A 20,863-nucleotide genomic window follows, 5' to 3' on the forward strand; every position below is an offset into this window, starting at 1 on the left:
CTTTTTTTTCTCCAGTCCTTTCTGACTGCTCTTACAGTCAGAAAGGACACTTGCATCATCCACTTCACCACAGTGCTTGTCTTTCTGTTCTCCACGTTTTTATCTTTGTGTTAATCCTTTATTTCTTTCTATGTTTTTAGGTTTGCCTGGACTGTAATGCGACGACGGAAAAGGAGCTGGACACTGTGGAAGTGTTGAAAGCCATTCAGAAAGCCAAAGAAGCCAAAGATCGCATGAGCGGCAACGACAAGAAGGTAGACTCTGTCACCCTAAGGCCCACCGAAGGGCTTAGTGTCAGTTTGTGTAGTTAAACTAGCAGCATTCATGTAAGTTTGTGGTGAAACATGATAAAATTTTCACAGTACATATTATTATTGTCTAAAATTATTGAGTCTAAAACAATGAACAAATCTATGTTAGAAAGCTGAAAGCAGTTGCACACTGATCAGCCACAACATTAAAACTACCTGCTTATAATCATGTAGGTCCCTCCCACGCCCCCAAAACAATTCTGAGAAGTAATATCTGTATTTTTATTGATTTTGTGTTTATTAGTATTTTACATAACTGTATAAATCATGGGAAAAAGTAATATCATCACATGGGCATTACTGACATTTCCCTCATCATTACGAGGTTATTGTGACACTTGTTGTTCTGTCTGTATATGGGACCTCTGGGTTTGTCCTGTAGTGTCTGGCAGCAGATCCTTTGGGTCCGATGCATTGAGGGGTTGGGACCTGTGAGTCAGGCTTGCTCTTCCCCTTCCCTTTGACGGGGCGGTCACTTTACCTTAAGGGGTCGTGCCTGGACTGCAACAACATTTGAGTGTATCTCTGATTGTTATGAATGACTCAGAATTTCATTGTAACAAGGTAATTATCTTTACCTGTGGGTTTAATGTATGGCTGATTGGTGTACTTGAACACTGTGAGAGGAACCAAACTGATGTTGTGCACTGATGTCAGTCATATGTGACAGATTCTTGAAGTTATTATTGTAGGGTCTGCCTTACAATACAAAGCGCCTTGAGGCGACTGCTGTTGTGATTTGGTGCTGTATAAATAAAAAAAAATTGAAATTGAAGTCAGACTGTGCCTTTGTTAGTTGAACTGTGTCATCCTATCTTTTAGATAAATTAACCCCGAAACCTGCTGTAGTTGTTTCATAACTTTAACCTGATTGTAGCTCAATCAATAATCATGACGTGTACAAACCCACCAGTTAGATGTAACTAACATAGTTTTTCTGACATCGTATTATTTACTAACGGCTGAAGCCTTGAAAGTTTAGCAGAGGTTTTATTAGGTATTAATGCTAATTATTCAGTGTAAGGCGCTGTGTAGTTTTCTTGGTAAATAAGGAATTGCAGTTGGACACCACCTTCATGCTAACATTTTCTGATTGAACACATATTGCACATCAGCAGCAGAATTATTCAAAATGCATCAAATATAAATAAATCGTTCAGTGTGGAGATAAAAACTAACACACTGCAACATAACTGATTTATGAGCTAAATCTGTGTTTAAGCAGCTTTTGCGTAGTGCATCAGGACATGTATGTATCACAGGAAGGAAGGTAACAAGTTTAACAAATTCAGGTCAGGTAAGGACTTTCTGAATGACTTAGGGTTGCTGTTTGGATATTTAGCCTCCAAAGTAGTCTTTACTCATAACGGCCTGCAAAGCTTCAAAGGTTTCTCACACAGGCTACAAACACTGACCAAACTTTAGCCAAATTACAGCTCGTTTATTATTCATGAAATACATGTAATAATAATAATAATGCATCTCGTCTCATTTAAACAAAGCCATAATAGAGTCCGGAGTATTTTACTAACACTAATTCTAAAACATGCAGTAGGCTTAGCAAAGGGTCATAACTGACTCTGTGTGCATGACTTGATATATGCCCTAAGTCCTCATACATGTATCTTGACACCACTTAAGAAATTTTTAAAATATTAAGCTGATTCCTGTTTAAATGACAATGTTTAAAAGTCATTGACTGGGAACCCAGATATTTTAATATCTCTTCACATTTACAAAGCCTGTCTATAGGAACAAAATAGCAAAAAAAAGAGAGGCACACAGAATATTCACTGTAGTTTGTTAACTGTTGAACCCTTGGAAGCCTAATAGGAATAACCCTTAAAACTCTTTATAGAAGAAAGAGTTAAAGCTACAAAACCTGTCAGTTGTTTAAACTATAGGCACACAGATTTAGCTCATTAACTTCACTGTTATACAGTGGCACCAGACTGCTACAGATAGTTTGGTTTTTATGTTTTTTGTTTATATATCATCAGAGATTGTCTTTAGATCTTTAAAAAAAAAAAAAAAAAAGGTCATTTGTTGCTCTGCAGCTGAAGGAGCTGCTGGTCGTAGAGTTGTGATGTGATATGTAGATGACTGCTGATCTCTGAAGGCTTCCCCCCTCTCTGTCCTCCCGTCAGATCAGTGAGGAGACCAGGCTTTCTGCTGCTGTACCTCCTCTCCTCTCCTCCTCCTCCCCCTCCCCTCTCCCGGCCTCCTCTCCTCTCCCATCCACCTGCTCTCCCTCTTCTGTCGCTCCTCCCGCTGCTGTCACATCCTCCTCCTCTTCCTCTTCTACCTCTTCGGCCCAGCAGGCTGCCTGCCCCAGCAAAGGTAATCATGTATGTATCAGGCTGTGCCATACTGAGGGAGGGGATGTTTGTTTTTGTTTCTAATAAAGGACAACAGCCAGATGGTTCAATACTACTTCTAAATCATTTATAAATTGGGCGTTGATCAACAAACTAGTTAAGTTATTGTGAAATGAATACGTTTGAGTTGAGTTTTAGAAATTTCTTTTTACGGCATCCTTGAGTTTCCTACAAAGCAGATATGATGTTGAATCCATGCCTAAAAGCAATTGTTGCATTTTATTACAGTGTGTAAAATCTCACTGCTAGATCACTAGCAGATATCAGATTGCAGTCAACTGAATTCTGATTTAATGCCCCTCCTAATTAAAGTGCATAATCCTAGCTACGGTGGCTGTGATAGGACAAACATGCTTCAGTCAGTAAAGAGTTAAAAAATATAAAATGTAAAATGTACCTCATAATTGCCACGGCCGGTCAACCTTCTGCTGCTACCGTTTGTGTAAAAAATAAATAAATAAATAAATAATTGAATATAAGTACAGTGGTCCCTCGCTATAACACGGTTCACCTTTCGCGGCCTCGCTGTTTCGCAGACTTTTTTGTGTGCAATTTTGCATGTTGTTTTGGTTTTTTTTTTTTTTTTTTTTTACAGCGCATTGTGTTCTCCATCCTGATTGGCTGTAGACCATTGTCAATCAATCTCGTGCCGTGTCTCCTGTCAATACAGGATGCGTCCAGCTTGTCAAATTTACACAAATCTTCGATCGCTAGCAGTGTGACTCTGAAGTGCTGTACTGTATGTTTGTAAGTTTTCTCCCCAACAAACACAACAATGTTGACGAAACGTCGTCACCTGCGGGTGCTTTTGGTTTCATTCTATAATACTGGACTTATTTTTCTACGAAGGTTTGAACTTTGAGAGTTTTTAAACAAGAGAGAATAGTGTGAAAATGTTGATGCCTGTCTGAGAAAAGTGTTTAAAGTGTGTAGTGAGGGGTTTTACAGCCTTAAAACATCTATAATAATTGAAAAAAATTAAACTTGGCTACTTTGCAGATTTCACCTATCGCGGGTTATTTTTAGAATGTAACTCCCGTGATAAACGAGGGACCACATACTAAATAAATCAGGAATAATAAAAAGACATGGGTGTGCAAAAATGTTTTCTGGTATTTTATGTTTTTACCCCTGAGTCACTTCAAAACTCAGGCTGCAGTTCACCTGTAGTGAGTGTAGGCTGTCCATCTGCTGTTTACCTCAGCTGACAATATGCCGGGTCTCCGCTACTTTTGACTCTTTAAGCTAAGTCAGATATAAGTGGATGAGTCAGTAAAGATCATTTCTGTTGAGGATATCCTGAACTTTTCTGTCAGTCATGCGTCTCTAGCCACATACATAAAACGCGGCTAAGTGGAACAGTGATGAAACTGCACACAATGTAAAGCTCATAAACTGCTCTAACAGCTTTCTGTCCTCTGGTTTGGAGACGCTTTCTAAATAAAGACAAGTCTCTCTGAACCAAACTGTAAAGCCTTTCCTCCAGCTCAGACTTGGAAATTAACAGCTCTCATAACACTTAATTTTCACTCTTTTTAATTCTTAAATAAAATCTTGCTATATCTCACAACAAAAACCATTAAAAAAAGCCTGATTCCAGACCTCTGAATTACTGCTGGTATCATCTGTTTCCATGTTACATCAGGAATGGAGGCATCATCTTCATTGAAGGGACAAATAAACAGCTGGTGGACATTATATGCATACATGCATACATATGTGTGTATATGTGTATATCTATCGATATCGATATAGATCAATAGATAGATAATATAGTGGTTATGAAGGAGGTGGAGTTTAATAGAATTTGACCATTATAACATGGGAGTCTATAAGGATTGACTCGGTTATGGAGCCAGCCTCATGTGGCTGTTAGAGAAACTGCAGTTTTTACAGTTTCTGGATTGGCTTCATTTTTCAGCCCCAGAGGTTATAGCTTGATAATACCACTGCTGACATTAATGTTTTGCTGTAGTTCCCGTGACACCTGTTCATTAACCACCTTTTTACAAGATGTGGACACTAATCTTTTAAAACTAAACATTTAAGCATGTTTGCTGATCCTTATTTATGGCTATTATTTTGTGGAACGTAATTCCATTTGTTACTAGAAGTTTATGTACTTAAATTTAAATGATTTATCTTTTAACCAAGATGTGATACCCTCAAACCAAGGGTATCACACCTGCCAATGATTTCACCCCCAGCATCGCTGATGTGTTTGCTGTCCTGTTTCAGATATGACGAACAGAGAAGAAGCCCCAGTTCCCCCCAGTGTTCCCCCTCCTGTGGATCCTACACCTCCCTCTGCAAGCTTTAGCACCAACACACACCTCCCGTCTGCTGACTCTGCACAGGTTAAACACACACAAGCATCGGAAATGGGAGGGGTCTGTTACCATCACACCAATAGGATATTAGTTAGAAGGGGAAGTGTTTGGTTAGATGGGAGGGGTAGTATTGGTTACTTAATTATAAATGATCTTAAATTACATGTATTACTTTAAAATCTTCCTGATATGTTTGAGGGTTGCTGCTAATTTTAAAGAATGCAAACACATCAAAGGAACACAGTAAAATTCTTATGATATTATCACTTTGGACAGGTGAAAGCACAAGACTGCACGTGAGGTGTTCAGGTGGAGGTAGATCTTGTTTAGAGTCAGCTGATCTTTATTGTTGTGTGTCTTTGTGTTTTCAGATGCAACAGCCGGTTGTCAGTTTGTCTGAACACACTCACTCTGGGGCTTCTACAAGCATTACTACTGTTACTACTTCTACTTCTGCTACTGTATGGTCAGTATCAGATAATAGTGCTGTTACCATAACATTTAAAATTAAAATTGGCTTTTAACATCTAATATATACGGAGGTTATTGAGTTTCAGTGACAATAATTCTACAGCAGAAATGTGAGTGAATAAGTCTTTGTAAAAGTCTCACTATTCAACGACAGCAGTCTTGCCAATCTTGGTTTTCTGTTCATATTTGGATGTTCCTGTGTAAATGAGTTGGGATAGAAGCAAAGCTTTACATTAAAAAACAAACCAACAAAAATGTGCATCTATATATTCATTCACCAGTCAGGCCTGATTAAAATAATAAACTGAGAGGGGAAATAAGGCTATCCTCCAGTCTTACTTGTATAGTGCTTGAGATGACATTATTGGCTCAGTCCAGGGTGAGTGTCTCTGGCTCCTCCAATCAGAGCCGTGGACAAAATGCCACGCTGATTACACATACAATAAGAAAACGTAAAAAGCACACTTACCTACATTTTTACTATGATGATAATTACTTGAAATATGATTAGAGATATGTGGTTTTAAAGTGCTTTGAGTTCTCAAGGAGAGTAGAACCAGTCCATTCACCATTTAGATAGACCTGCCAACACACTCCTGAAGCCGTTGGGAATTGGGGATTGTAAATATGCTCCCTGAATTCATATTTCAGCAACAGCACAGTATTAAACAGGTTTGTGACCCGTGACTTGTGGGTAAGGGGCGTAACCATCATCCTCTTTTTGGTGATAAGAGTATTTTCAGTGAGCTTGTATTTATCTCACAGTTAACACATAAGCAGGATGAGCTAAACCAAGCTGTGGTAACAGTATTTATGAGCTGACATTTTTATCTTATATTAAACAAAAGCAATAAAAACACATCTGTTTCTCCTCTCTCCCCCCTCCAGTTGTGTCTGCTCCTCTTCCTCATCCAGACCCGTTGAGGCCAGTTGCTCCTCGTGCAGTGCTGCCTGGTGTCCTCTGCTTCCTTCTCACCTGCTTTCCCTTTCCTCCTCCAACAAGGACTTCATCACCCAGCTTACGCAGCATCTCAGCTCCACCCTAAGGCAGCAGAAGTTGAAGAAGGAGGGGGAAGAGAAGGAGCAGGAGAGGGAGGAAGAGAAGAGCTCTGAATCCAGAGAAGTTCAGTCTCATGTAGAGGGCACTGAAGTGGGCAGCCCCAGGTATTTAAACCAGATATATTCTGTTACTGAATTTGAGGATTCCAGAGATTCCCACTGAATCTGCAGAGTCAAGGGGTTTCTGAGATTCTAAAATTTCTTTACTGTGTGTGAAATCCTCTATAATTCATCAGATCAGTGTTATATTCCAGCTGTTTTTAAAAGTTATTAGAGAAATGATCCTTTGGATGCATATTTATAACAACAGACAGATCATTTTAGATAATCAACTTATAAACAAGACCTGAAGATGACTTTTAGCTCATTCTGTGTTTATCACTCCAGTCTAGGGTCCACTGATGGCTACTTTGAGATGAGTCTGGATGATTCTGTGGAGGAGCTGGTCGGCCCCTCCTTCATGTCGCTCCCTGCTCCTACTGCAAAGGAGCCTGGTGGCCATCAGGAGGAGCAGAGTGAGGAGAAACAGGAAGAGGTCCAAGTCCGCCGGGTTCTGTGGTGCTACTGTGTTCAGGTGGAGGAGGAGGAGGTGAAGCAGAAGGTGGCATGCCTGGTGCTTGCGGACCAACTGTTGGGCCTGCTGTGCTCATCACATGATTTCACAAGGGCCAATCAGAACATGGGTAAGCACACAGTCTACATGCAGACTGGAGCAAACTTGGAAGCTGTTTTGTCATTTTTATCTCCATCTGAAGCACAAATTCGATTTAGAAGAAATCTAGTTAACTTCTACAACACTTCTGTTATAAATTAACTGAGACTAACTAGATTTTGATGTCACTGTTGGTTTCCAACCCGATCTGATGAGAAAGATATTAAAAAAAATCTCACAAGGTTTAATTTGCAAATTGTAAACACTGGATGGTTTGGCTTCTTAAATATAAGGATTTTTATTTTTTTATTATATGGCATATCTTTATGTGTTAAACCTTTGAGAGAACACTGCAAATGCATGATGTGTAGTGCTGTAATATTGAGTAAAATATTAAGATGTGTGTTTTGTTTTTCTGTCTGTAGACCAAGATCTGACTCTGCCTTTGGAGGAAGTGCTGTTCAGCCTCCAGGTGGACCTCCTGCTCCCGTACCCTCAGCTGTCACTCTCTTCCCAAGCTGAGCTCCCAGACTCCTGTCTTGCTTTTGGACTGCAAGAAAAACCAGCCCGTTGGTTCTACATCTTCTCTGAGGTTGAGGAGCTTCAGCATATTAGATCTGAGCTCACGGTGCTGCTTCAGGTCAGAGAGCGACACATAAGCCGCCTCAGTTTAATATTCAGATGCAGTCAGTGGTTTTGAATATTTGTATTTGTATTGCATTTTATCCATTTCAGATTCTTTGATTGCATTTTTAAAGATAAAAATAGAGCTGTGAGTTTATTTTATTAACTTACCATAAGTCATATTTAGAAACAGGAACATGCCTTCTTTCTTCCAGGTTGACCCAGAGCTCTCCAACACTTGTCAACTCCTTCCTCGCTCACTCATCAACTCCTGGGAGCTGGAGGAAAGTCAAGGGGCGCAGGGAGGCTATCCCGTCCTCTTCATGCCCTCCTCTTCGTCATCTGCCCTCAACACTAATCTCCTCCTTTCAGACATCTTATCTGAGGAGCCCAGCCTTCCCTCTCTGCTCTTCCTCACCCACCGACAACTGTGGGTGCTGAAGATGGACTTCAGAGAGCTGTCAGAAATAGAGAAGCCCAGTGCTGGCCTTCGTCATCTCTCCTCCTCCTTTTGTAGGCTAGTCCGTGTAGCCCTCGGCTCTGTGGTGCTTCACCCCAGAGAGAGAGATGCTCAGGTGGGGGACAAAGTCAGCAATACATCCTGCTCAGACCCACAACATCCCCAGAGGTAAAGATGGTGCGAGTGGATGGTGTAACTCTAGACTTGAACTCTGACATGTATGTTTATGTTCTAAATCGATAATTTCATTAGTTTATATAAAATTATTAGAACAAAGCAAAGAAATCTGAATATATTTCAGCACCTGAGGAAAAAAAGATGATGTGAAGTTCAGGGACAAGAAAAAGCTGTTATTATTAACCATTATGCCTGTTGGAGCGTTTACATAAATGTATAAATGTATATAACTGGAATGTGTTGTTTTTAGTGTCATAAAACCACAACACAGCAATGATTTATTTAATAAAGAGTTTCTTTAAGCCAACTCTGACCTTATCTACAAAAAATATCTTTGTATTTGAAATGATGGCTACATTGATGGTTTTTATATTATGATTAATTGTGGTTATGCCGTGTCTAATCAGTAGATTGCTTTACAAATTAATCATATTCAACTTAGTGTGATTCCTCCAGATTTAAAATCATGAATCTCTACTATTTATTTATTCCATAACCTAATTTGAAACTCTTTAAGTTGAATCTTTTGTATAAATACTATAAATAAAAATAAACAGCAATAAACAAAACATTTTTTTCCTTGATTTTCTTTCTTTAAATCTGTGTGAATCTCTTTTTTTCCATCATCGTATTGTGTCCACTAGGAGGAGTCACACTGTGGAGCTGCTGCTGGGTGATCACAGGCTGCTGGTGTGCTTTCCTCTGGTCCAGAACAAGAGCTCCTTTCTGGGGTTGCTGAGCCAACGAAGGTCTGCTCTGGAGGGGCTGAAGGTGGTGGCCCTGCCCCGGCCCTCCAGGCTCTGTTCACAGCAAGGTGAGTTCTCACAAGGTGAAGACCAGACTCTATTTTTTTTCATTTTGTTTGACCTCTTCTGGTTTCTTTTCCAAGTATTACAGCTCTGTTGTTGTGTCCTCAGGTCGTTATAGATCCAGAGACCAGTGCTGTTGTACCAATACCAAGCAGTCACATGGCTCCAGCAGGTATAGCCTTTAAATATTAGCATCAAGCCTAGAGTAATAAAATTGTATTAAAGCGGAAAGTCTGCATTTCAACCACACCTTGATGTGGTTGACAGAGGAAAACCACAAAGAGCTGTGTCATTGTCCAGATATTTATGGACTGAAATGTTTTTCTTTTTGTTTTTTCCTTTTCTTTCACAGCTGGGACTCTTCCCGTCTTCACATGGAGGAGAACCAACCCTCTCCCCACCTCATTCCTGGTCTGTCACCGGGTCTGAAGCTCATGGCTGGACTGGGAGAGCAGCAGCTGCTCACCTACTTCCACAGATATATAGCACAGGTAAGAAACCCTTTTTTGAAGCATGTGCATTACAAGAAATCACTCTGAGTGATCACTTTGCTTGTAAACAGAGCTCAAATCAGAACACAGTAATTTTCTAATAACTCTAATAACTACTGTTTGCAGTGACTGTGTTAGATAAATAAACTTTAGGACAGGTCTTAAATCTTTATTCTATATTCTATGAATCATTTTTAAAATATATATATCACTTATATCAGTCTGAGGCGGAGGAGGTGAGACAGGTGCTGTGGCTGTCTGTGATTCTCTACAAATCTCCTGAGACTGAACTCACCTGCTGTCTGCTACTCTCCACTGATTCAATCTACTTCCTGTTGGAGGATTCGGCCACTACATTGGGTCATCACTCAGGTAAAATTTACTCATGTGACTGGTCCCGGTCAACGGGACGTTTATCCATCATTGTGTCGAGTCATTCCTGAAATTTCTTTTCTGAATTATTGCGCTTTTTGCAATTGTTTGAGTTATAAAATATGTCTCTGAGTGGTGTCCCTGAGATCATTTTTGTTAAATCTCGATTCCTTTTTTCTTTCTGTCTGTTTCTGTCAGTGTTGGACATATCAGACTCTGGAGATCCAGACACATGTCTGTGCTGCTGTATGTCCATCAGACTCTCTGATCTGCTTGCCGTCAACGTTGGGCTGTTTGATCAGTACTTCAGAGTCGTAGGTGGGTGCTTTTACCCCTGTTCTCTCATGACATTCCAACATTATATTTTTATTCTTGGACTCAACTAGATTAGCTTTGCTTTTTTACTCGTACTGTGAGCTGTGTGCCTGTCCTATTAGATTTATCTCCTCTTACTGAACGCGCAGCACTTTCTCATAAAATAGAAATTTATTTGTGGTGATAAGGCAAGAGGCGTGTGTGCACGTAAAGACAGGAAACTGCAATTTTTTTTAAAGGAAAATAATAAATAATACCATTTATTAAAACAAAAAGAACTGCCTAAAATACATTAACACCCACTTTGTTACAAGCAAACCTGAGTCACACATCCAGCAGCTGCACATCAGCTCCACCATCTGGGAGAGCGTCAGTAGTGCTTGTTCTGTTTTTGTATGTGTAGGGACACATTCCTATAGTCAACCTGCTGCAGAGTGATTAGGGCCAGCTGGTCAGTGGCGCCCAAACTTTGAAAATGATAGTGATGGGTTTTCCACCTATAAATAGGCGATTTATTACCGGTAGATTAAAATTAAATAATTGTGAAAAAGCTGAAAGTGTTATGAGTTTCCAGGAATGAACTGCGATTTAACTTGGAAATTCTTGAGTATTTTCTTTTTTTTTCAAAGAGTGATGAGGAAATAGTGGGGGGAAAAAGCAGTTTGAAGCCTGAACTTTTACATTTTGGGCCATATTTAATATGCACATCCATCTATGTATGTATATTTGTATGACAGAAAGTAAGGAAAGATGTGATGAGCCCCCTTTAAGAGTGAATTGCTTTTAAATAAATAAATAATGTCTGTATGATTTTCTTAGCTTTCCATCGATTCTCCCTCCTGTAGGTCACTCAGCAGATCATGTGGTGTGCTGTCTGAGCAGGGACAGCTATGGCACGAGCGTTTTCCTGCAGGAGCTGATGTCAGCTCTCAGTCTGCAGCAGCAGCTTCCTCCTCCAGAGCCATCCGATCAGGACTTCTACTCGCAGTTCACCAACACAAGCACGGGTAACTCGGGCAACGGTGCCATCTGTTGTCCTAGTAAGAGTGAATATATAATATTAAAGTATAAAACCCACATCTTCTTAACAGACAGCACTTCCTCTCTGTATGGATCTTGATTTTCTCTGACTTCTTAGACTTTTATATATCATGACACTGTGAAGGGACTTATTCTTGGTTGCTTCATAGATAACATCATAGTTCAATATATTCAGTAAAGATTACTCTTTATTGTACAAAATGAAGAACTCAAGAATGTTGAAAAACATCTATTTAAGTGGTTTTTTTTGTAATGTATTATTTTTGACCAAATATAAAATCTGTACAGACCACCAGTAAGCAATGATCATCGTAACAAATGTAAATATGTCTCCCCCTGCAGGTAAGATGCAGAACTACGAGCTGGTCCACAGCAGCAAGGTGAAGTTCATTTATCCCAGTGAGGAGGAGATGGGAGATTTGACCTTCATTGTAGCAGAGAGGAAGACTCCAGCAAGCGTGGCGTCCTCCTCCCCATGCTCCTTTAACGTCCTGCTGTACCTGCTGGTCTTCCAGGTAAGAACTTCTTCTTAGAGAAACGTTGCACACAGGAGCGGAAGCAGGATCTTCTCAGGCTAACTCAGTGTGCACATAATTGCAGCCACAATGAGCTTGTGAATATAAAAGGATCTATAAAAGAGAAGCAACGTTGGATGTTCATGTCGATAGAAACGTGACTTCCAGTTAATGTTCACACTCCTCTGTATCTGCTAAATGTGTGAATGGGCTACTGTGGTAATAATGACACTGTGAGCATTTTGGATGACAGTAATTTGGCCTCCAGTAACATTGTGATAAACTCTTAAAGCTGTTTGACTGTTGCTGAAAACTGATGTTCTAGATAAAGAATCAAATCCAGTCTTGTTTTTCTGGTTTTATAATTCCTGTTTTCAATTTCTGAGCTTCTTGGTTTTCTCTATTTTGATTATGATTATTTTCCACCAGGTCCAGATCCCCAGCAGTCCACCCAGCCAAGGCTCTGCACTCTCAGGCACCTCCTCTTCTGATTTAGGCTCTGCCCGGTCTCCAGTTCTCCAGCCCAGGACTCTGATCCTAACCAGCACCGATGTGTTCCTGCTGGATGAAGACTATGTCAGCTATCCACTGCCAGACTTCGCTAAAGAACCTCCATCCAGGTGAGAACAAAGAATTAAAACCTTTTCAAACAGCCTGTATACAGGGGTGTTATGATAGAGCAGAATTATGCACGACAACGACCTTAAAGTGGGGAGGAAAGTCCAACAGGTATTAGAAAATTAAAATCAATTCTGTGTTCTGTGTCGCCCCTAAACTTGGTCTGAGTCACAAGTTTGCCGCAAGAAAAAAAAATCGTTGTTTGTCCTCGTCTGCAACAGAAAAAGAGGAAGAAGAGGAGACAGAGACCAGCTGAGATTGTACTGTGCAGACAGCTTAGTCTGAAATACTGAAGGAAAACACACAGCTCAAGTCTGTGCTCAATGAAGCCAAAGAGGAGAAGCATCAATTCAGAAACTGTCAAGAGGAACAGGCAACTGTAACATACTGGCTCTTTTTGATTGTTTAGGTTTCAGTCTGACAGTTCCTGCTGATCCCGATCCCACATTTTACTGGCCCTTTGTTGTTTTGGTTCTCTTTATTCTCACATATTCTTTTAAATATGTTTTACAGTCTGCACGCTCCATTTTAAGTTGTAAGTCCACCACCAGCATCACATTCCTGTTGTGTTCTCCACACCGTGGATAGAAGCCTCTTAGTTTCAGTAACCTCACATGTTTACTTTGATGTGAAAATAGAATATTCCCAGGCTCAGTACAGGGAGTGCAGAATTATTAGGCAAATGAGTATTTTGTCCACATCATCCTCTTCATGCATGTTGTCTTACTCCAAGCTGTATAGGCTCGAAAGCCTACTACCAATTAAGCATATTAGGTGATGTGCATCTCTGTAATGAGAAGGGGTGTGGTCTAATGACATCAACACCTTATATCAGGTGTGCATAATTATTAGGCAACTTCCTTTCCTTTGGCAAAATGGGTCAAAAGAAGGACTTGACGGGCTCAGAAAAGTCAAAAATAGTGAGATATCTTGCAGAGGGATGCAGCAGTCTCAAAATTGCAAAGCTTCTGAAGCGTGATCATCGAACAATCAAGCGTTTCATTCAAAATAGTCAACAGGGTCGCAAGAAGCGTGTGGAAAAACCAAGGCGCCAAATAACTGCCCATGAACTGAGAAAAGTCAAGCGTGCAGCTGCCAAGATGCCACTTGCCACCAGTTTGGCCATATTTCAGAGCTGCAACATCACTGGAGTGCCCAAAAGCACAAGGTGTGCAATACTCAGAGACATGGCCAAGGTAAGAAAGGCTGAAAGACGACCACCACTGAACAAGACACACAAGCTGAAACGTCAAGACTGGGCCAAGAAATATCTCAAGACTGATTTTTCTAAGGTTTTATGGACTGATGAAATGAGAGTGAGTCTTGATGGGCCAGATGGATGGGCCCGTGGCTGGATTGGTAAAGGGCAGAGAGCTCCAGTCCGACTCAGACGCCAGCAAGGTGGAGGTGGAGTACTGGTTTGGGCTGGTATCATCAAAGATGAGCTTGTGGGGCCTTTTCGAGTTGAGGATGGAGTCAAGCTCAACTCCCAGTCCTACTGCCAGTTTCTGGAAGACACCTTCTTCAAGCAGTGGTACAGGAAGAAGTCTGCATCCTTCAAGAAAAACATGATTTTCATGCAGGACAATGCTCCATCACACGCGTCCAAGTACTCCACAGCGTGGCTGGCAAGAAAGGGTATAAAAGAAGAAAAACTAATGACATGGCCTCCTTGTTCACCTGATCTGAACCCCATTGAGAACCTGTGGTCCATCATCAAATGTGAGATTTACAAGGAGGGAAAACAGTACACCTCTCTGAACAGTGTCTGGGAGGCTGTGGTTGCTGCTGCACGCAATGTTGATGGTGAACAGATCAAAACACTGACAGAAGCCATGGATGGCAGGCTTTTGAGTGTCCTTGCAAAGAAAGGTGGCTATATTGGTCGCTGATTTGTTTTTGTTTTGTTTTTGAATGCCAGAAATGTATATTTGTGAATGTGGAGATGTTATATTGGTTTCACTGGTAAAAATAAATAATTGAAATGGGTATATATTTGTTTTTTGTTAAGTTGCCTAATAATTATGCACAGTAATAGTCACCTGCACACACAGATATCCCCCTAAAATAGCTAAAACTAAAAACTACTTCCAGAAACATTCAGCTTTGATATTAATGAGTTTATGGGGTTCATTGAGAACATGGTTGTTGTTCAATAATAAAATTATTCCTCAAAAATACAACTTGCCTAATAATTCTGCACTCCCTGTATACATTGGAAATGCATGTTTAAAGCACTAGTTAATGAGTTGTTTTTTTTCCTTAATAGAAATAAGTATAACTGGATGTTACTGACAGTTGCAATCTCTGCAGGGAGCGGTACCAGCTGCGTGAGGCCCGGAGGATCCGCGACCTGGACCGGGTGCTGCTGGGCTACCAGACGTACCCCCAGGCTCTGACTCTCGTGTTTGACGACCTGCCCGGCCCCGACCTCCTCTGCCACCTCACCATGGACCACTTTGCTGTCAGCTGCAATGAAGCTAATCCCAGAGGAGGTGTGGCCAGCAGGGGTGCAGAGGGCGAGGTGCAGTGGTGCATTTTTGTCCCGGGAGCCGACAGCAGAGAGAGGCTGATCTCGCTCCTCGCTCGACAGTGGGAGGTGCTGTGCAGCCGAGAGCTTCCTGTTGAGCTCACGGGCTGATTGGTTGACAGCGATGACAGACAAATAGGTGACTGCTCAGCTGCTGGTTGGTGGGTGGAGTCATCATGTGATTGGGTTCATTTACACATGGACTCAGGGTTTGATTGGTTTAATCTCAGTGTTGGGCCATGCGGAGGATGAACACAAAATGAAATTTCCTCCCTTTTTTGGTTAATAATTGACAGAAATTAATAATAACTGGGGTGGAGTCGTGGGTAAAAATATTGAGACTCACTGCACTAGATGACGAAAGCATTTCTGTGCTTTTTGGGGGGGGGGGGGTTTCCTCAGCATTTCGGTTCTTTGAAGATGGAGGAACAGGCCACCAATCAAACACAGCTTAGTGAGACTTTATCCTGAGCTTAGACTTCTCACTATCAGTACAATTGCGGCCCAGTCAGATGACGGAGGGTGTCGACTCTGGTCAGAACACAAAAAGGGTACGTCATAATGGGCGAAAACCAGTGCTGTGACTTTGGTCCTTCCACTTCTTTGATGTTGACCAGTAGAAGCGCAGAATGCCACTAAGCTGTTTATAACTAAACATGATAGTGATGTTATCAGAGTTGTTTGGATTATTTTGGAGGACCCACGGCCTGAATCTGCTTTGCTCTCAACAGGTGTTTATACAGAAAGAGAGTAGAAGTAGTGACCAGAGACTGTGAAGCATCAGTGAAATTCAGCGACCTGTAGTGATGGGGTGCCAAATAGAAAAGGGTTATCAAGGCTAATGGAGAGCTATGTGAAGCAGAGCGGGGGGACAGAGTCACGCATAACACTTTGGTTGCTGTTGTCTGTTTACATTCTTTTCCAGGAAGTTTCTATATGGCGCCGCCTTCCTGTTGTTGTGAGAGATTAACATGATTGGTCATAGAGCAAAATGTCGACCGTTATGTCTCTCAGGCAAGAAAATGCAGGATTTTATGACCCTGCAATCGCCTAATCTGAGACGGTGACCACCGTAATTTGAAAAATCTGAGCCCAGCAATCATTCTTCTTACAGATTGGTGGGAATCTGGCTCCTTCCCCCTCAGTAGTGTCTGCACATCACTGGATTACAGTGACAGGAGACAGGAGAAGAGGCCCGTGACCTTGTACGAAGCCAAAATCCTGAGACTTTTTTTCTTTTTTTTTTTTTTGGCACAACTTCTCCTTCTTGTAAAGTATCTAACCATGCATTGTATATTCTTTTTAAATTTTTTTAATTTTATATATATTTTTTTCTTTTTGGGGGGGTGGGACGGAGGGTTGTAGATGTTGCACACACAGACTGGATTTGCACAGCATTGGGCGCTGCAGAGGGTCCACGGGAGCTCCAATACTCCTAATTCAATATTATGTTCTGGTTCATCTTCTAAGACTCCGTCTTATCCAGACTCGGATCTGAAGGTGGATCACCTCCATTTGCTGGACATGTTTAGCCTAGCTTAGCACAAATACTGGAAGCAGAGGGAAAAGGCTAGCGTAGCTTTATCAAAACAGGAAAGAAAACATTTAAATAACTCCAAAGTTATTTGATTTACTTGCTTTTATTTACTGGCTTAAAAACCAAAAATAGCTTTTGTGTGTGTGTGTTCCTATTCCTTTGTGTGTTCAGCCTGACTGATGATAAGATCGGGGGGGGGTTTCATTTGAAATAGCACAAACACACAGCTGCTCGGCACAATCTTCTCTCTGAACATTTTATTTCTTGCACATTATAACTGATGAAGCAGTATTACTGAACTGTATAATGAAGCTTTTTAATAATATGATATTAATATAATTGTTGCTTTTGGACAGACGGATGTTTCCCATCCTGAAGCTTATTTTGTAAAAAGACACAAGGGTCCTGATATTATTATCATCATGAACTCTGAAATGTAGTATTATCATCGAGTGTTATTTTTAATATATTTTGCTTTGTGTTTTATGTAATTTGTTTTTCTTACAATACAAATGACACATAGGATGCTCTCCCACCCGTCACCACTGTTGTTTAACATTATTGGGCATTGTAAACGGGAAATACCACTGAATTAAAATGAAACTGAAAGCTTTCCCATGAAATATTAATTCCCATTTTGGCGGTTTGGTTCTTTGAAAAAATCAGCAGGATTTAACCACAGTCTGCAAACTTTTCAGCTGATGCAGCAATCTGACCGAAACCAAAGGAGGTCTGTTCACTCTGCGCTTCTGTGGAAAATGACTGACAAATGTCCGGCTCACCGGCAGCAAAAGAAATAAAAAGAACTGCGAGTGATGTGCTGATTACACTAGAAGTCAGTTACTCATTCTGTTAGCTCAGCAGAAGTAAAACTCATAAAGACTGAAAATTGCATGTTTTCCTTCACACCTCAGTCACCGTGAGGACTCCACTGTGCTTTTGTTCTTTACCTTTATATTGTGGTGACAGAAGATAAATAATTTGTTGTTGCAAAGTAGAAATATCCTTTTTTGTATTTGTGATATTCTAGTAGCCGATGAGCAGGTTGTCTGACAAGCCTTAAAACTCAGACTGCAAAATTTGATAAGCTGGCTTTAGTTAAATTAAAAATCTATTTGAGAAGGACAAGTTAGAGTTGATTAGGAGTTCTCTTTCATTTTAAGTTAAATGCCCTTTATCCATCCATCCATTCGCTTATCCTTTTCAGGGTCGCGGGGGGCGCTGGAGCCTATCCCAGCTGTCATAGGGCGAGAGGCAGGGTACACCCTGGACAGGTCGCCAGTCTGTCGCAGGGCTAACACATAGGGACTGACAACCATTCACACTCATATTCACACCTAGTGGCAATTTGGATTATCCAATTAACCTATCCCCACAAGCTGCATGTCTTTGGACGGTGGGAGGAAGCCGGAGTACCCGGAGAGAACCCACGCAAACACGGGGAGAACATGCAAACTCCACACAGAAAGACCCCGGCCTGATGGTGGGATTGAACTCAGGACCTTCTTGCTGTGCGGCAACAGTGCTAACCACCGTGCCACCGTGCTGCCCTAAATGCCCTTTATTTAAAAAAAAAAAAAGAAAAGAGCTAAAAAACAATAAAATAATGTCTCCATAAATTGCTTTTTTGTCAGTATTTAAAATGTTAAAAGAAGCATTCCCCAACTCTGTGAATGGTATTCATGGCCGTTGATCAATTGTCAGTGATCAATGGTTGTTAATCAAGGGTCATAACAATTTGCATACCGGTATTAATGATCAAGAAACTGACCTCTCAGCCCACCAGTGGTGCTACTTTCAGTAATTATGCAAATTTATTGGTTGGGAAAACCTGCAGTCGGCCGAGACTGAAGAAGTCACTTGGATGTTTCTCCCACTGAAAACGCTGCGTCCAGATAGAACTCTGGTACCAGCCCTGAGCGATCAGTGCAGCGACTCATTGATCTCTACTGAAGCGTCGGTCATGGTGGCCAAATTGTAACCACATGCACACTCGAAACCTCATCACACATCCACAACAATTAAAATCTAAACACAGCAGAACTGAAGTAATAACCACAACATGATTACAGATTAGAAGCTAAATGTTTACAGTCCCGTGAGTCTTTGTGCTTAGTATCAATGTTTGTATTTTTGGCCATGTACTCCTCAATATGTGTGAAAAATCCAAATAGCTTAGTATCAGAAAGTTACATTTGAAAAGCAGAATATATATTGGGTTAAATGCACCAGTTTATGCTCAGTAAGAACATTGCTTGTATTTATAGTGTACAGGAAGTGAATACACCAGGGTGTGTCCAGGATGTTTTATAGTAAGTTTGCACAACAGTTCCATTAAACTGCTGCTTTAACGGATTGTCACATCCCTTTACGAAATCAGTATGCCATCGCCTGATGGAGCGACTTTTCTTCTGGTTCTAGTGAGAAATGGAAAGATATATTTTTTAGCGTTACTTATGTTCCCAGCTCACTTGTACCCCCTTTACCACCAACCTGGGACCAACCTGGCATCTTGACACTGATGACACCAAAGCTGAACTGAGTTTGCACTAGTGCTGGGCTGGATCAATCTAACTATCGATAACAATGCTGGTATTGGTATCCGATCGATACTATTGCAACAGGATCGCTGCTTTATTTTTATCCTCTAAGTTCAGTATTTAGCTGAGCATAATGACCCTGAATTCTGTTAAATAACATGCACTATGAAAAATGTCTGAACCCTTTGCTCTTAGTCTTACGACTAAAATAAGACAAAAGTTGTAATTAAGCACCAGATTATTTCTTTTTTCTGGCTTAAATTAAAAAAGCAGTGTGGGGGTGGTGCTGCTGCATTTCCTCTACAGCTCAGTGGAAATGCACACCAGAACTCATCTGCATTATCAAGGGAATCCAAACATATTTGGGCCCCGTGGGATTATATATGATTTTCCTCTTGGCTCCAGACCGCTTATGCTCAGATCGAGCCTCCACAGCTCTGAGGCGATACGGATCATTTAGCGAGGGGGGGACTGCAGCCTTCGGGGCAGAGGAGGTCGCATAATCGGCCTAAAAACGTTTATTTTTTTGATTGATCTGAAGTTCATCCTCTTATGCCAAAAAGAAATTCTAAAATATTCAGAATTTCTATATCAGATAGTGTCCCTGGCTGTGTGACGGAGGCTTTCAAACAGGATTTATACCTTTATGTCTGGATATAACAGAGTGGTTTGGAATTTTACGGAAGCTAAACAAAAAACCCCTCAAAAACGTCTGCACGACTTCTGAGAATTTTCAAATGCAGGTTGTTGGTTGACTTTGATTCATGACCTCAGTATTTCTAATCTCCTGGTACCCGTCAGCAGTAAATCACTGTCACCACGTAGTGAGATTTTGATGACTTGGTGGTTTAGTGGCACGAAAAATACTGCCGACTTTCAACTCATTCAACTTCCTCTATTTCCTGTCTGTTGACGCTGCTCATCATGAAGATTGGCTGATTTCCTTTCTAGGGACACTTTAACAGGCCAAGGCCAGCGATACTGTACCAGGAAGTGCCTGATCAGCAAAGCTTGTTATCTGACCCATGCCTGTGCCTTCCAGCAGGTCAAAAGACCAATAGGAAAGAATTTAGACCCAATATTCTGCTTTCATGTAAAGAAATAAAACTAAAAAGAGCCATCATGACTTAATAAATGATTTTGGGGGAACAAAGGGTTAGTTGGGCAAGCACAGGAGAACTGTGCTATTACCTCTGCTGTTTGGAGCACCCTCTTTTAGTTATAATTTTAACGTTTTACATATCAGGACATAAAGAAATCATTTGTTCCTTTCCAAGTCTTAAAGTTAGATAAAATCAGATAATAACAACAGTGTTTCATCATTTATTTAACAGAAATTACCCAAAATAACCCGAATGAAGAAACAGTGTGTGAAAAACTAAGTAACCCTTAGTTTTGCTTAATAGAATTAAGTAGAAGTAGTTTTAACAGTTTGCTGGTCTGGAGCGTTCAGGTGTGTCTTAACCCAACACCAAGGAGGGAAGACATCATTCATTCTTCAGTGAGAAACATTATTCACAAGAAAAAAGACATTCAAGACAGCCACCAGGAATAGATGTCCCAGAAAATTCATCTCAAGGTCAGACTGCGCAACACTCAGAGAAAGCAAAAAGCTCAGGAGCTACATATCAGG

The 20,863-nt window shown here is 40.9% G+C and overlaps 1 protein-coding gene across 4 annotated transcripts in view; it reads left to right on the forward strand.

Annotated features, from left to right (window-relative positions):
* Positions 1 to 17,579, forward strand: part of nisch (nischarin) — a 28,121-nt gene extending 10,542 nt beyond the window's left edge. Inside the window, exons 12-29 of one of the 4 annotated variants that reach the window (XM_026167237.1) lie at positions 141 to 254; positions 2,459 to 2,651; positions 4,928 to 5,046; positions 5,391 to 5,485; positions 6,379 to 6,654; positions 6,937 to 7,232; positions 7,627 to 7,841; positions 8,041 to 8,453; positions 9,107 to 9,276; positions 9,380 to 9,443; positions 9,624 to 9,762; positions 9,984 to 10,134; positions 10,333 to 10,452; positions 11,295 to 11,489; positions 11,833 to 12,005; positions 12,435 to 12,625; positions 14,937 to 15,292; positions 16,268 to 17,579. In XM_026167237.1, coding sequence (XP_026023022.1) covers positions 141 to 254; positions 2,459 to 2,651; positions 4,928 to 5,046; positions 5,391 to 5,485; positions 6,379 to 6,654; positions 6,937 to 7,232; positions 7,627 to 7,841; positions 8,041 to 8,453; positions 9,107 to 9,276; positions 9,380 to 9,443; positions 9,624 to 9,762; positions 9,984 to 10,134; positions 10,333 to 10,452; positions 11,295 to 11,489; positions 11,833 to 12,005; positions 12,435 to 12,625; positions 14,937 to 15,264 — 3,252 coding nt within the window. In that variant the 3' untranslated portion in view covers positions 15,265 to 15,292; positions 16,268 to 17,579. Of the gene's footprint in view, positions 1 to 140; positions 255 to 2,458; positions 2,660 to 4,927; positions 5,047 to 5,390; positions 5,486 to 6,378; positions 6,655 to 6,936; positions 7,233 to 7,626; positions 7,842 to 8,040; positions 8,454 to 9,106; positions 9,277 to 9,379; positions 9,444 to 9,623; positions 9,763 to 9,983; positions 10,135 to 10,332; positions 10,453 to 11,294; positions 11,490 to 11,832; positions 12,006 to 12,434; positions 12,626 to 14,936 lie in introns of those variants that run through there. The other 3 variants (XM_026167236.1, XM_026167238.1, XM_026167239.1) reach the window with 3 other exon arrangements.
* Positions 17,580 to 20,863: the final 3,284 nt, after the last annotated feature.

This window comes from Astatotilapia calliptera, chromosome 5 (genome assembly GCF_900246225.1).
Source record: "Astatotilapia calliptera chromosome 5, fAstCal1.2, whole genome shotgun sequence".
Lineage (NCBI taxonomy): Eukaryota > Metazoa > Chordata > Actinopteri > Cichliformes > Cichlidae > Astatotilapia > Astatotilapia calliptera.